This window comes from Armigeres subalbatus, chromosome 3, assembly GCF_024139115.2.
Source record: "Armigeres subalbatus isolate Guangzhou_Male chromosome 3, GZ_Asu_2, whole genome shotgun sequence".
Taxonomy (NCBI): Eukaryota; Metazoa; Arthropoda; class Insecta; order Diptera; family Culicidae; genus Armigeres; species Armigeres subalbatus.
Genome location: NC_085141.1, coordinates 355,189,119 through 355,205,449, shown reverse-complemented (window position 1 = coordinate 355,205,449; position 16,331 = coordinate 355,189,119). Strand labels below are relative to the sequence as shown.

General features: G+C 41.8%; 2 protein-coding genes across 3 annotated transcripts in view; one reads left to right on the top strand and one right to left on the bottom strand.

The window, feature by feature from the left end:
- The window catches only part of LOC134226129 (CCR4-NOT transcription complex subunit 7), a 47,380-nt gene extending 33,589 nt beyond the window's left edge, over positions 1-13,791 (bottom strand). Inside the window, exons 1-2 of one of the 2 annotated variants that reach the window (XM_062706706.1) lie at positions 13,515-13,791; positions 13,376-13,452 (exon numbers count right to left, since the gene is read on the bottom strand). The gene's annotated coding sequence lies outside the window, so the exon portion shown is untranslated. The remainder of the gene's footprint in view (positions 1-13,375; positions 13,453-13,514) is intronic. The other variant, XM_062706704.1, reaches the window with a different exon arrangement.
- Positions 13,792-14,001: 210 nt separating this feature from the next.
- On the top strand, positions 14,002-16,329 carry LOC134226128 (synembryn). The gene is made up of 3 exons (XM_062706702.1): positions 14,002-14,620; positions 14,680-14,854; positions 14,911-16,329. Exons 1-3 carry the CDS (start codon positions 14,175-14,177, stop codon positions 15,889-15,891), a joined length of 1,602 nt encoding a protein of 533 aa, XP_062562686.1. The 5' UTR covers positions 14,002-14,174; the 3' UTR covers positions 15,892-16,329.
- The last annotated feature ends 2 nt before the right edge of the window (positions 16,330-16,331 follow it).

Sequence of the window (16,331 nt, the reverse complement as noted above, 5' to 3'; positions counted from 1 at the left end):
CGGACGGCGGGACGATCGCGCGATTTACCGAAATTTTGTGTTTTGCATTGCGCGGCCGGTAATAAAGTTAACCAGTTCAGTGCGTGTTGGCTCTTGTTTCGGACGGCAGAACAATCGCGCGATTTGCCGAAATTTTGTGTTTTGCATTGCGCGGCCGGTAATAAAGTTAATTAGTGCAGTGCGTGTTGGCTCTTGTTTCGGACGGCGGAACGATCGCGCGGTTTGCCGAAATTTTGTGTTTTGCATTGCGCGGCCGGTAATAAAGTTAATTAGTGCAGTGCGAGTTGGCTCTTGTTTCGGACGGCGGAACGATCGCGCGATTTGCCGAAATTTGCGCGACCGGTAATAAAGTTAATTAGTTCAGTGCGAGTTGGCTCTTGTTTCGGACGGCAGAACGATCACGCGATTTGCCGAAATTTTGTGTTTTGCATTGCGCGGTCGGTAATAAAGTTAATTAGTGCAGTGCGAGTTGGCTCTTGTTTCGGACGGCGGAACGATCGCGCGATTTGCCGAAATTTTGTGTTTTGTTTTGTTTTTCCTTAGGACGGTTCGTAAGTAAATTGATGAATATATTTTATTATTTTTACAGCATATACTGTTATTGACAAACGCTCTATATTGTCGAATAGAGCTCCCTATTATTCACCTTTCCCACTAACACAAATTTTCCTTCCCGAGACATCTTCACTAGTAGATGTTGAACTAACATTCCTTCCCTTCCTTCCGTGATTGTAAGGACGTGGCCAGGTATACAACTGCTACTGTATAGGAAAAGGTACTAATCCCAAGTACCAATTTGCGACAATATACAGTAGATTGCTCAATTGAGCATTGTATAGCCACCCACGATTTGTACAATCACATATGCTATGCTATGCTATGCTTTCGTGTTGCCAACTAAAAGTAAATTAAATTTCGAACCTGAAAAATCCAACTATTTTCGGTTAAAATGTGTTTTAACGTTTTAACAACCATTTTAAAATTGACGTCCTATATCCCTTGCCGGGTGAAATAAAAAGGCATCATCCGGCCCCCATTTTGTTTACTCGCTTTCGTCATGGAACGTACACACGGTCAAGCAGTTTGACCAACATTGACTCCACCTCTCATTTATTCAAACATCCATCAAGTTTTACAAACAGCGGCACGAACAATCAATTTATTCGACCAACAATATCACACACGAACGACCGAAACGCCAACTTGAGCACCAACCATCAAAAAATATATGGGGGTTTGTGCAACTTCACTACAAATGCTCAAACATGTTCGGCGAACCTTGACTCCACCCCGACAACTCAAACCAAAATCAAACCGTTTTAATTTTTTCCAACCGAGCCGCCAACTGTCAAATTGTTGTTCGAACAACTTCACACACGTTCAAACAAAGCAGCAACCGAAGCGTTTTCTTGGGGGTGGAGTCAATGTTCGTCGAACTGCTTGACTGGTGTGTACGTTGCATCAGGGCCATGCGGTGTGTTGGTGATGCTTCCTTCTGCGATATTCATCCGACGGCAAGCGAATGAAGCGAATGCAGTGCCGTTCGCTCCCGCCGAAATGTGCTTGCATAGCGTCCTCACGCACATCAGCTGCGCTCCCATACGCTGATTGAACGCCGCTGATCGAACTCGTATGTAGGGTATGCGAGCGCATGATAGCAAAATAATAGAAAAAATGGGCCTGATTACGTTTAGTAAAGAGAAACGTTATTAATTATTGAACACATTTCTTTTCATTAAAGGTTACCCAAATAAACACTTATAAGGCGATCATGGCCTCAGTGGAGACAATGGGGTCTTAATAATATTGTTCATCATTGCATTACTTAACGTTTGCTTTACTTGAAGCGACACGTTGTAATTGTGCCATTATGAATATTAATTGAAAACAATAATTTCTCCAACAAATTGGCTTTCCTACCTATATACTGCCGCCGCAAGCGTAACTGTTCCATATTTTCTTCCATGCAAAATCAATATTGGACGATTATGCTTGCGACGGCAGTATAGTGGAGCTCATTTTACCTCCAAGAAATTTAGATTAATTATTAAGACGAAATGAATCCAATTTCATTTCTAGCAAATTCAAAGTTTGTCTATTTGTTAATGCATTAAAACTATCAATTTCGAATTATCAAATATATATTTTCTTTCATTGATTCAATAATACTTCCAATATTGGCACCGTTACCCTAGCAGAGTGAACTCTGTGGCTTTGAAAAGAAATGCACACATACTAATTTGATAAATACTGTACGACTTCGGTTTACTCATACCGTGTGAGTTCCGATAGTTTTGTGGTATGGCAAGCGCCTTCCACCCCAGAGGTCAGAAGTTCGAATCTAGGTGTATTCAGTTGAGAGAACATTTTGCTATTTTTTTATTCGCAAAAACAGTTTTTTGGCCATAACTCCAGATTGCGATGAGCTATTGATCTAATTTTCAATAGCAAACAATGGGACTGAATTCCGCGTCGTCTGCAACTTGTTGCGAGCAAATCGGACAATGGGAAGTTCAAAAAAGTGTGTCTACAAAATTTGTACACATACACACACACACACATACATACATACACACATACAGACATCACCTCAATTCGTCGAGCTGAGTCGATCGGTATATAAAAATCGGCCCTCCGGGCCTCCTATCAAAATTTTGTTTTTGAAGCAATATTATAGCCTTTACGTACACTTAGTGTACGAGAAAGGCAAAAAGCTTCTCTTAAAAGTTAATCTCAAATAAATCAAAGAATTGACTGAGACTTTAAAACGAGATACAATTTTTGACGAGCTCAATTGTGTAACATAGCTAGGACTAGGTTGCAAATAATTGGAATAAGCAGCCTGGAGTACTGGGAGTCTTCATGGAGCAGCATTGGATAAGGCAGAAGTCGGAAAGATGAAGCGTCTTTATATCGCTCAACCGAGTGGGCAGAGTTGATAACAACCAGCATAATTACGTACGACAACCAGCATGCTTAAGTTCAGTTCCGGCGGTCCCAGGTGCGAATTTCAACGCGTTCAATCCGGTCACTCACACGAACACCCAGAGCTAAATAGTCAAAGTGTCGTTCCCCAAATTGTAATAATGAACCACGATATTAGTAGCAACATGGGAACCACTCTCAAAAATATTGGAAACAAAGACTAACTAACTTTTAAACACAATTCGGCGTCCCGGCAATCCAGAATTACAATATGATCAATTTGTCAGGACAACAGACGGTCTATTAAGATTGTATGTCATACCCCAGAGACCCATTGCCCAGAAAGTGATTCCCCCGAAATTAATTCCCCTGAATGCACTACTCCCCAGAAAACCATTCCCCAGAATACCACAATCCCCAGAATGCCCCTATCCTCCGAAAGACATTTCCCAGAATGTCCTAATCCCCAGAATGCACCATTTCCTAGCTTAGACTAAATACTTCGTAATTGCTCCATCCCGGGCAAATGCGTACTTTTAAAGAAGGAGTCATCTACTCTTTTGCCTTATTCCGGGCAAATGCATACTTTTAAAGAAGAAGTCATCTACTCTTTTGCATTATCCTGGGCAAATGCGTACTTTTAAAGAAGGAGTCATCTACTCTTTTGCATTATCCCGGGCAAATGCGTACTTGAAAAAAATGAGTGATTTACTCTTTTACTTTTTCCGGGCAAATGCATACTTTTGAATGGGAGCGGGCCATTTGGCATAAAGTCATTTGGCATAACGCCATTTGGCATACGGTCATTTGGCATAACGGACATTTGGCATAATTGTAACCAACGTCAAATGTGAGGGTCTTTTGGCATAACGGACATTTGGCATAATTTTTCTTTGCATTCGCTAAATGGTGACTAAGTGGTACGGAAAACACCCCGGAATAGTAAATATAACACCCATTAATAACAATATTAAAAAGACATTGTCCTCTCGTGGAAAAAATGCATTTGCAATGCAATGCAAAAGTAGGCGCATACCCGGACTAGAGCAGTGGTGGATATAATCCCCTCTTTAAAAGAAGGCGTGTTGCCGGATTATGGCAATGAAGGATGAGATCCCTTCTTTAAAAGTAGGTGCTTGCCCGGATTAAGGTCATGGTGGATCCGATCCATTCTTTAAAGGTAGGCGCTTGCATGGATTATGGCAATGGATGATGTGATCCCTTCTTTAAAATTAGGCGCTTGTCCGGATTATGACAATGGTGGATGTGATTCCTTCTTTAAAAGAAGGCGCTTGCCCGGATTGAGGCAATGGTGGAAGTGATCCCTTCTTTAAAAGTAGGCGCATGCCCGGATTAAGGCCATGGTGGATGCGATCCCTTCTTTAAAAGTAGGCGCTTGCATAGACTATGGCAATGGAGGATGTGATCCCTTCTTTAAAAGTAGGCACTTTCCCGGATTATGACAATGGTGGATGTGATTCCTTCTTTAAAAGAAGGCGCTTGCCCGGATTGAGGCAATGGTGGATGTGATCCCGTCTTTAAAAGTAGGCACTTGCCCGGATTATGACAATGGTTGATGTGATTCCTTCTTTAAAAGACGGCGCTTGCCCGGATTATGACAATGGTGGACGTGATTCCTTCTTTAAAAGAAGGCGCTTGCCTGGATTGAGGCAATGGTGGATGTGATCCCTTCTTTAAAAGTAGGCACTTGCCCGGATTATGACAATGGTTGATGTGATTCCTTCTTTAAAAGAAGGCGCTTGCCCGGATTGAGGCAATGGTGGATGTGATCCCTTCTTTAAAAGTAGGCACTTGCCCGGATTATGACAATAGTGGATGTGATTCCTTCTTTAAAAGAAGGCGCTTGCCCGGATTGAGGCAATGGTGGATGTGATTCCTTCTTTAAAAGAAGGTGCTTGCCCGGATTGAGGCAATGGTGGATGTGGTCCCTTCTTTAAAAATAGGCGCTTGCACCGATTATGGCAACGGAGGATTTGATTTGTTCTTTAAAAATAGGCGCTTGTCCGTATTGAAGCAATAGTGGATGTAATCCCTTCTTTAAAAGTAGGTATGTGGCCTCGTCTACGACAAGTGTGTTGCTTGAGTTTTTAAAGTTAGGCGCTTACCCGGATTAAGGCAATGGTGGATTTGATCTGGTATTACGGCGCATGCTCGGATTGAAGCAATGGTGGGCGAATCCCTGCTTTAAAAGTAGGCATGTGGCCGGAATAAGTCATTGATGGATGTGATCCCTCTCTCGGAAGTAATTCCGCCGTTTTGTTATTTCGTTCTTCCGGAAAAGGTCTACCATCAATCTAAATTTATCAGAAAACAGCCTCGACCTACTTTATTTACGCTTACTTTATAACATTACATGAAATATCCCTTTCGCTTTTACAGCTCGAAATTATGCCAAATGTCCGTTATGCCAGATAACCCACTCTTTTCTTACAGTTCAAAATTATGCCAAATGTCCGTTATGCCAAATGATCATTATGCCAAATGGCCTTTATGCCAAATGACCTTATGCCAAATGGCGTTATGCCAAATGACTTTATGCCAAATGACCCAGACCCCTTTTGAATAAGTAGTTATCTACTCGTTTGCCTTTTTCCGGGCAAGCGCATACTTTTAAAGAAGGAGTCATGTACTCTTTTGTCTTATTCCAGGTAAACACATACTTCTAAAAATGGAAATCACATATTGTTACGACCCATTGCATTTCATACTCTTTTCAACGATTATGCCAAATGGTATTATGCCATATGGGCTTCCCCCAATATGAACAACGAGTATAATGGATTATATGCTCCTTCGTATTATATGTGAGCCCTAACAAACATATCAAAAGGGCTCCATTCCGGGCAAATGCGTGCTTTAAAATAAGGCAGCATATGTCGTTTTGCCTTATTCCGGGCAAATGCGTACTTCAATATAAGTATTTTTGCATAGAAATATAGTATCTAGTATTTTAAGTTTTTTTTAGTATCTAGTAACATAGTTTTTTAGACTGATACCTTTTTCTGGGGAACGGGTCATTCTGGGTTTTTGGTTTCTGGGGAATGGGTCATTCGGTTTTTTTTCTGGGGAATGGGTCATTCTGGGGATTTTTTTTTCGGGGAAATGGTGCATTCTGGGGAATATCATTCTAGAGAATTGGTCGTTCTGGGAAATGGGATTCTGGGAAATAGCATTCTGGGGAACTGATTCTGGGGATTGGTATTCTGGGCATTGACATACAACCTCTATTAAATATCGTGTGAATATCAACATTCATACGATAACTAAAATATGTTAGGATCCCAAAGTATTGCTTGATCCTCATACACTCATATAAAAAAACATTAACATTTTCAATTTTCGAGGAGAGGGTAAATATAAATCCGCGATATTCGCGACTACGTTTTAAGGAACCGCGATTTTCGCGACAGGAAGAGCAAATTCGCGACAAATCCGCGAAATTCGCGAAAAACGCGAAATCCGCGACTGTTGTAACAGCCCTGCAAATACAGATTTTAAAACTTTTCCCGGTGGTTATTAAAATTCCCGCATATTTCCCGACATTTTCCCGGTGATTTTCAATTCCCGGATTTTTCCCGGTTCGCTGGTCACCCTGTACATTGCTTGCCTTTTGCGAAAAGCTACTGAGCTTTTCGAAAAAAGGCCTTCATTTGTCTGAAATGGAGGCTTCCGAATCTTTTAATTCTAGATTTTGGTACCCATACCGATTTTTAAAATTCGTTCATTTGACGTTTTGTCCCATAGCCCTTCTTGCACTGGACTGGTTGGGAAGTCTTTGCCTATTTACTATAGAAAAAAATATCAAAACTTCATCAGGCTTAAGGCTGACAACGAGCTTTATCATGTAATACAGTGTATCTTGAGTTCACACCTCTAATTGTCATTGACAATAATGTATATGTCGCTTTGAAGTAACATAAAATAATGCGTGATGATAAAGAGGAAAATATTTAAAAGTGGATCGCAATCAAAGCAGCAACCTTTTAAAGAAGAGAAATAAAGGGTTGGTAGAAGAGGATGGTGGAACTACTTTAGAATTCAATTTCACCCGTAAAAAAATCATGTTAAAAAGGTAAGATACCGCGAAACAGATTATACCGCAAAATGCGGACAACCCATATAAACACCAAAAAACAGCTTCATGTTTCCGGAGACGAGCCAACCTAGGGCTGAAAGTCTCTTTAATAAAGACAATTTCAGGGCTGGTAGCGAGAAATGCCGTTCAAAATAGTCACTTAGTGACCAACGATGACGTAAAAAGTGACCAAAGTGACTTTCAGAAGCAGAAAAAGTGACCAAATAGTGACTTTTGTATGAGCTGAGGTGCATTCGTATTGTCACTGTGTAACTCGTAGTAGATCAGAAACTAGGGATATCATGTTTTTTCTTCAAATCCTTATTAGAATGCTATCAGAAATCAAGAAAAGACAAAAATTACAAAAGCATGAGGATTACTACTGCTGGCCGTGTGCATCTTCACCGTAACTAGGGAGAGGATGGATCTTAGCAGGGGGCAACCGACTTGGCGACACCATCATAAATACCACGAAGTTGGATATTGAGGAAGGTATAAGTTGGGACATCCAGAGGCTAGCAATATGACCATGGTAAACCTTATTCCGTAACACACCGATTCTATCACAAACGCCCGAATGACACTCGCCCGAATTCCATTCGCCCGAATGACAAACGCCCGAATGTAACAGTCGCCCGAAAAGACCATTCGCCCGAATGGACCACTCGCCCGAATGCACCACTCGCCCGAATGGACCACTCGCCGGAATGGACCATTCGCCCGAATAGGTCATATATTTATGTATACTATAAAAACATGTTATTTTTTCTAATCATATTGAAAGAAAAAATATGCCAATCACCTGGAATATATGAACGTACCAGTTTGTTCAGTTTTTCAATCTTTTCTGCTATTTTAGATGTCTTCTTAGCCTGCAGCGGTCGTAGGGTATCAGTGGTCGCATTTTATTATTCTAGTTGGAACTGTTTTGGAACGCTGTAAAACGGAGGACTTCCTCGTTTCAAAAGCGTATTCCACTTATTATGCCACCCTAACATGTTATTGGAAGTTCGAGGAATACTTTTTAGGGTATTTTCATAGACCGACCATAGTGAAGGGGAGGGTCTCTAGTGGTCTTTTTGTGCGTTGGTTGGCGACCATTCACATCCGCTACGTTAGGCATGAATGACGTTACGCATTATGGAGGGATAATGAACGTTAGGCATAATGGTCGTTTGGCATAATTCTACCTTCTTTATGTCATGGGTTGTTCTTTGGGTCATTTATGTATAACGTCCATTATGCCTAATGTTCATTATCCCTAACGTCCGTAATGGGGTGTCCCACCCCATTCACATAATACTTGATTACAAAAAAAACGTTTTTTTGGGCAAGATATTCGAACCTCCTTGAATGCCTTTGTTATATCTTAACATGAAAAAAGTGCTAAGGTAACAAACTTTTTATAGGCAAGTTGAAGTCTGTAATCCTACCCGTATGCCGATTGTTATCCCAATCGCTGATGTTTTCTAAAAACAAACTTTTGGTTGAGGAGAAAGAAACTTGAAACTTGAATTTCTTGAAGACACGTTCCTCAGAATTAATCTTAGTCATCTTGAAATCCAATAGTATATACTCTGGATCTAACATATACTGATAAATTTCATTCCATCAATGTACAAAAGGCTGTATCATACGTTCCCGTGTTTTAGCATTAATACCAAGGGAACGAATTGACAGTTGTTACCGGCGGGTAACATTTGAATTTTTTTCCCTAATTCGAGCGTGAAGATTTTGTTAGATTTGTTTAATCTTCCAAACGGTGGGTTTAAATCTTGCGTTGGGTGGTCGAAACGCAAGCCAAAAAAATGAGCGCCTTGCCCAGTATGAAACGACATTGAAAGGCGGAAATATGGATCGCATGCTTTCTGTGGACAAATGAGTTCCAAAACAAAAAGAGGCTAGAGGAAAAAAACGAAAGCAAGGGACTGGACAGTGAGTCTTCTGGCTTTGAGAGCACGAGAGGTGTTTATGGTGAAAAGTGGTAATTTGTAGCATTGTCCCAAGCCACGAGTTAGTGTATTTCTGACCCCGAATTTTCGGTCGGTCGCCTCGTCGCCTGGGTAGAACCGTGAGCTGCTTCCGAGTTCGGCTACATACCTGGGAAATCGCCAACCGTCTTATCGTCCGGCATCTAGTCGGATTCCCGCCCTGTTGGCCCTATTGTCGCTTGGCCACCTGTCGGCCGATACCTCGTCCAGCCGTTGGTCTGTCACATCACCAACGCATCGCAGCCCGTCGGCCGTATTGTTGCCCGATTCTTCATCCGGCCATCCGACTGCCACATCGCCAACGCATCGCCGCCCGTCGGCTGTATTGTCCCCCGGCCACTTGCTGGCCAATTCATCGATCAGCCATCCGACAGCCACCTCACCGAGGCATTGCAGCCCGTCGGTTCTATAATCACCCGGCCGCCCCTTCGTCCGGCCGTCCTGTCACTGCGGAATCGTCAAGCCTCCGTCCGACCGCCTTACCGCATCGTGGCCCTTTTGCTATACCACCGTCCGGCAATCGAATTGCTTGACCATCGCTCGCAATATTCTTCCGCCGGCCAACCACAACGCAGTTCGTCAACAAGGCGTTGGCGGCGTCACCGTCCAGCCACACCGATAGCTTTTCTACTCCGCAGCCGACGTACCGGCGGCTGCACCTAGCGGAATATTCGATCGGAAGCCCCCCTGCTACCCAACCGCCGGCCCTCTAGTCGGCAGCTCCATCGCTCGATCACCCGACGGCTGCATTATTAACACCCACTCGTAAGTGTTTTTTTGTAATAAAACTTGTATTATCCAATTTCATGGTTAGGTCCTTCACGCTCCCGAAAACCTTCCCACACCAGTGACCCTGAGACCCGGAACAAAAGAGGCCTTTCGAGTCCACCCTAGACGGCTGCCGTGGCTAGACCAGTAGCTAGGGGTTTATGCCAGTTCCTTCTGGAACTGAGCGGTTCCGGGGCCACAAAATTAAGAGTCTTACACAGTGTTGACCTTCACCTATAGTTCCGTGAATTGTGAACACTTGAGCAAATTGTGGTGGAGCAGTTGAGAATGCTCCGTCAATTATCCAAATCTTAGCTTGTGCTTACAACACTGAATGATGTATTGAAGGAAATAGAAAGATCGTCCCATCATTACCATGGATAGTCGATCCCAAGAAAGGTTCTGCGTCCAATGTTGTTATATAGCATCTGTCGATATGCACATATACCGGCGTCACCGGCGTTACATTATACGACGTGGCTCGTTTTGCTTATCTTTAAAACGAATTTTGCTTGAACTTTGATACTTAGGGAAGAAATCGTGTCTTCAATACATTTAGAAAGAACAATGTATGAAGAAAAGAAGGGTGAATTCCCATTTGCGCCTCCTAATTTTGACGATTGGTTTAAATAAATACCCTTGCAACGTTATTTTTCGCTACAGCTCTAATTATTCCGTCAGGTTTTGATTCATTCAGGATGTTTGTGGACCGGTATAAGTGACCAGCATACATAAAACATATTTTAATATCTGATTCTCTCAACAATGCTGAGCGATTGAAACTGACTTTTTTTTGTGAATGGATTGCAAGACAGTGATGAGTGATGAGTAGATTTTATTTATAATCAATGTTAAATGGAGCTTTACGCTTTATGAAAGTTTTCCGCCGGATTTTGGTCCCTGTACCTTGGGAAAAAAGTCTGTGAGCCGAATTCCCGAGGTGTGGAGCTACCTTAAAGGGTCAAGTCATTGATTGAATATTATGAAAAGAAAGAACATAACGTCGTTGATTTTCTTATTATTTCACATATAAACGAAACGAATATTTTGATACATGTGAGAGACGTGTACAACAAAATATGAGATAAGTATAGGAAATCAAATATAGGGGGAATGACGGCTTTGGCAGATTTTGTTCTATTATTGTCAGAAAGGTTTTCTATAACTAATTATGCTCAAATTTGGCCTAAACATTTATCAAAGAATATTGTGGCCAAGTTTCATCAAATTCGCCCCACAAAAACCCCTCAGACAATAATAGAACTAAACCTGCCAAAGCCGTCATTTCCCCTAATATTTCTTTTTATTATTCACAAAAAATCTTTTCATCAAGTAAGGTGAACAGTTTATTCGGGCATATAGTCTATTCGGGCGAATGATCCATTCGGGCGAATGGTCTTTTCGGGCGAATGGTCCATTCGGGCGAATGGTCTTTTCGGGCGTTTGGTCTATTCGGGCGAATGGAATTCGGGCGTTTGTCATTCGGGCGAATGGAATTCGGGCGAGTGTCATTCGGGCGTTTGTGATAGAACCAGCACACCACCTAATGGTATTTAGCCAGCGTCGCGGGTAAAGCAAGTTCTACATCATTGTGGTACTGAAGTTTAACATGAGCTCGAAGATTTTCGTGAAACTGCAGCTTGTGTATGAGAAAGGCAGAATGAAGTATAGCAAATTTTGCACTTGTACTGCCGTTAAAAAAATATTGTCTCGTCAAAATATATTCCCAAAAGTTTCACCATATATAGATGATTCAGCTGCAAGACAGTGTGAAAGAGTGCTAGAAAGAAGCCCAATCCAAACGGCTTTCGATATTTTTTATGTAGTTAGACGTGTGAACATTCGTTTTGGCACGTTGAAAAATTAGTACGGTTCTTCGATAAAAAAGCAATAATCTAATCAATTACTAGACGGAAAATAATTTGGAATCACGAAGCTTATGAATCTTTATTAGGACAAATTGTTAAAAAAATTTGATGCAGAAATTGCTTTGGAAAACTATAAAAAAAATTCAGAAATTTCAGCGGAAGTTGTTTTTTTTGTGGAAAACCTTGTGGAATTTTTTTTTTGTGCGGAAAGTGTGAGGTTTTTTTTAAATTTTGCGGAAAATTCTTGTGAAATCTTTCTCCAGGAGTTCAAACGGAAATTCCAACAGAAATCCGATAGCGAATGTCAGCACAAAAACACAAAAACAAAAAAAAACAAGCGGATTTTTTCATGAATTCCGGTAGAAATCTTTTTGAGAATTCCTGTGGATATTGTTTGGTGAATTCCTAAGTAAAACCTTCCGAAAATTATTTACCAAATTCAAGGCGGAATTTTTACGGAATTTTACAGGAAGATTTTGCGGTCATCGCTACAGAAATTACAGTGAAAGTTCCTCCAAGAGAAACAAAGTTAGGTAGTTTTTTATAACGAAGGTGGATTTTTCTCCAGATACAGGCAACTTACCCAACTTAGGAAGTAGTGCGCCTAATAATGCGCTAAACAACACGTCAATTAGTTTGACAGATTAAACTTCGGAAGAAAGTTCGGTTCGGAAGTCCCGACTTCCGAGTTCTAATGTGGTGCTACGTCGGCAATATCATGCTGTGTGGTTCATCGTAGAGGGGTTAAGTAATCAGAAACTGAGAAATATCTCGGAATTATGTCAAAATGGACGTGACAAAAAATGGATATTCAGAAACGATGAAAAATTACAACAAGTGAAGTTCTTACCCTTATAATACTTGTTAAACGAGTGCACAAGAGTATAATGCATTCAATAATGGCTACTCCTTATTTATTAAATTTCCACCCAAAACTAAATCTGCGCGAAGCCTCAAAACCGTTATGTAAATCCGCGAAAACAGCAAAAAAAACCGCAAAAATCGTGAAATCCGCGTAGTCGTAACAATCCTGCGCTTTATATACGGATTTGCCTAAACGAATGCCCAAGCTTTGCTGTGTGGTCTGCATACAGACCTTTCGATCCCGAAGTCCATGGTTCGAGTCCACTCTGCCTTTCATAAGACGGCCTTGGAGCAATTTCTCAAACTTTATATATGTTGCTAACAGATTTACATTTGATTTGGTTGATGATAATGGTAGGCACAAATGATTTTTATTTTAAACTTTTTTTTGCAAACTGTAGTGCGAAAATAGTGACTTTAGTGACCATTTTTCGAAAAATAGTGACTTTAGTGACTTTTGGATGTAAATAGTGACTTTTTAGTGACTAGGCTCAAAATAGTGACCAAGTCACTAAAAAGTGACTTGCTACCAGCCCTGCAATTTAAAAAAAAGCTTCATGTTTATTAGCCACCCTATAAGTAGTATTTCTAATGTTTATGACATGAGATCAAAATTGAAAATAAAAAAAAAATAACTCCAAATTTACCAGGGGTGATAAAAACTTAATATTATTTTACTGTCTATTCAAAGAATTGGTTGATAACATCCTCCCGTAAAAACATCACTCATAGCAAAATAGAAAATTATGGAAAAATATTGACCGTGAAAACAATTTTTACGGGAGTGAGCAGCCCTGGTCCTCATTCATTGATAGGAGGGGGTGGGGATAACAAAAATTAAAGTCAATGAAGGAACAACTTACCCAATCGCGGGAACGCAGCGATAGGCTGTAGATGTATTTCGACACAGGCGCCAGCTAAATGATTTTGTTTCCGTTTCCTAAAACTAAAATATTAGCAGATTATTATAGAAGTAAAAATCAATCAAGAAAAAAATATTACTGTGCGGAACTCACTCCACTTGTCCGTCCCGTCGTCGCACAAACGTTCGCGGATTACGACACGGAAAAACGCACCACAGCAACTCCGCTGTTTGATTTCCGGTTCTCCAGGATTCGTCACTGTCGCCGGGAACGGTTCAATTTGGTGTTGAGAGATTAATTTCGAAAAAAAAATATTTCCCTTCGCAGCGTTTTCCTTTTTCTCTCCTGTTTCGGCTGATGAAGAGAAAAAAAAATGAATCGCGTTCGATTCGACGTCTCGCTTGTGTCTTCTTCGGATACAGACTGCGATTTTGATGCGCGGGGTTTGAAGGTGTGCGTGCGTTCGTGCGTACAACGAAGCAGTGCGCGAAGCAGAAAAATGTCAAAAATTAACAAGATCAACATAATTTTTAATACAGGTAGTATACTTAATTCAAAGGCGGCGTGCTATAAAATCGATGAGAGTTTGACGTTTCTCTTGAATAACAAAAAGTTGCCACCCACGCATTGTCTCTGTATATCAAAACAAAACTTCCTCAGCGGAAAACTCAGTCAAAATTTTTACTTGCTCCAAGCGAAAACTTCTAAGTGCTTCTGTTAATCCCACGTTAACTCAATTAGAAATTAGTGGGGGGAGAAGTGCAGTGAAGGCGTTTGTAGCTGGATTCACGACAAAAGCATGGAAACGGTAACACTGAATCGCTTACTCGGCGACGATCGATCCCAGCTGGGGGCGGGTCTGGCGCAGTTCAACAAACAGCACCAGCAGGTTTTCAACTTTTCTCACCTGACGACCAGCGGTCAGTGGGTGCCGCTGTGGAATCGATTTTTTGAGCTGCTGGCGGACCCGCTGATGGGCGCACACCAGGTCGAGTGTCTGGTGGCGATCAAACTGCTGAGCCGCGACAAGACGTATCTGAATGAGACCGTGCGAGAGGAGCAGTTGGATTGCCTGCTGGGATTGGCTGGTGTTGGGAAGGAAGCAAGTGTTACGCCGCGGGAGGAAGTGCAGGTCGAGGCACTCAAATGTCTAAGCAATTTGATATTCCAGAGCAGCAAGTGCCAGGAGCTATGTTTGTTTAATGATTCCACCGAGGGCATCATGAGGAGGATTAAGACCTATAAGTATGTAGCTGATAATAACTATTTTAAATCATTATTTATCAAGAGATTTTTTTATCCAGGGATGGCAATGTATGCTACGATATTCGATACTTTGATATGAAATTGCTCTTCCTGCTAACCGCCATCAATCGTGATATTAGAGCTAAGGTCAGGGAGGAGCTTCACGGATTGACTTATTTGGTTGAAACTTTGGATCTTTTCATGGGACAAGCAGCCGAGGCGAAGGAATTTAATGTGAGTACAATAAGCAAGCTATAAATTTATCAATCAACTTTCATTTCAATTTTCAGGACAAAGATGTCGAGTTGATAAACGAGGTGTTGAAGGTTTTGTTTAACCTATCCGTCCGGGATGGCATCCCAGAGGAAGAAGAAGCGAATCAATTCCACCGGCTGGTCGTCGTCGTCCACGATCTGTTTTTCTATCGCACCCTGAACCGAGACAAAATCATTTCGCTCCAGTCAAATATCGTCAACCTTTTGACAAGCGTTCCAGTCAGCTGCTACAATGGACTATGCACCCCGCTTAGCTCGAATGATCTGACCTCGAAAACCGTTGTCCCTTTCGAGGGTAAAAACGTGTTCGTGCTGCATGTGTTGGTAGAGTTCTTGCGACGAGTTTTCCAGAAGTCGGAAAAGAAATCCGATCAATACGAGCTTCTGTCTCCGATCCTGACCGTCTTGATCAAAACTATTCGGGCATCGGCCCTGAATCGTCGATGCATTCGGTCGAAAGTGCTTCCACCTCTCAAGAACGTACAGGACCGACCGGAGGTTGGCACGGAGCTGCGCAATTACCTTTGCTCGATGTTGACGAGTCCAATCACTCAAATCGCCGATCTGTCCGCAGAGTTGCTGTTCGTTCTGTGCAAGGAGAATGTCGGTCGGATGATCAAGTATACGGGCTACGGTAACGCGGCCGGCCTGTTCGCCAATCGAGGTTTGCTGGGAGGCCGTCAAGGCAACACGGATCAGTATTCGTCCGATTCGGAGGATAGCGATACGGAAGAGTACAAACAGGTTCAGCATTCGATCAATCCGGTTCTGGGATGTTACGAACCACCGAAACCTAATCCCCTGGAGGGCATGTCCGAGGAGCAGAAGGAGTACGAAGCGATGCAATTGGTGGCGCTGATGGACAAACTCCAACGGCAGGGCATAGTTCAGCCGTGCAAGATTGGTGAAGACGGAAGACCGCAACCGGTGGATCACATCATGGAACTGCAGGACGAAATCCCCGAACAGCAGCGGGATCACAAGCGTAAGACCTAGACTGCGGTCTTCGAGGTAAGTGTCATTCCTGGTTTCAAAGTGTTCTTTGTGGTTGATTGTGTTCCTAAAAATAGAAGTACCGTGAATCTAAAGGAATATGACCCCTTTTTTGTTACAAACCTATTCCGTTGATATGAACGAAGTGCCGTTCAAATTACCGGGGATCCAAGGGTTTTTCATTTATAGAATATTACTTGAAATTTAAAATATTCTCTGAATACTTAACTAATCGCGAAAAGGAAATGTTCAAATATTAAATTATAACTAAAAGAGAGGTTGCAAATTATCTCAAATCGATAGTGAAGCTTTCATTTTGGCTCAAACCGTGATAATAAAAGTCCGTGTCCGCGTGTGATAAGTGTAGTCATTAGAATTTCGTTTTATGTATCGTCTATTTAATCGGTTCCTTTAGAAGAATAGATGCTTTTAGATGTTCAATC

What these genes read in the sequence shown, in the direction of transcription:
- LOC134226128 (XM_062706702.1), top strand. Translation starts at nt 14,175, where the DNA reads ATGGAAACGGTAACACTGAATCGCTTACTCGGCGACGATCGATCCCAG. An exon ending in AGGAGGATTAAGACCTATAA is followed by an intron (nt 14,621 to 14,679) that starts GTATGTAGCTGA and finishes TTTTTTATCCAG; the next exon opens with GGATGGCAATGTATGCTACG. An exon ending in CCGAGGCGAAGGAATTTAAT is followed by an intron (nt 14,855 to 14,910) that starts GTGAGTACAATA and finishes TTCAATTTTCAG; the next exon opens with GACAAAGATGTCGAGTTGAT.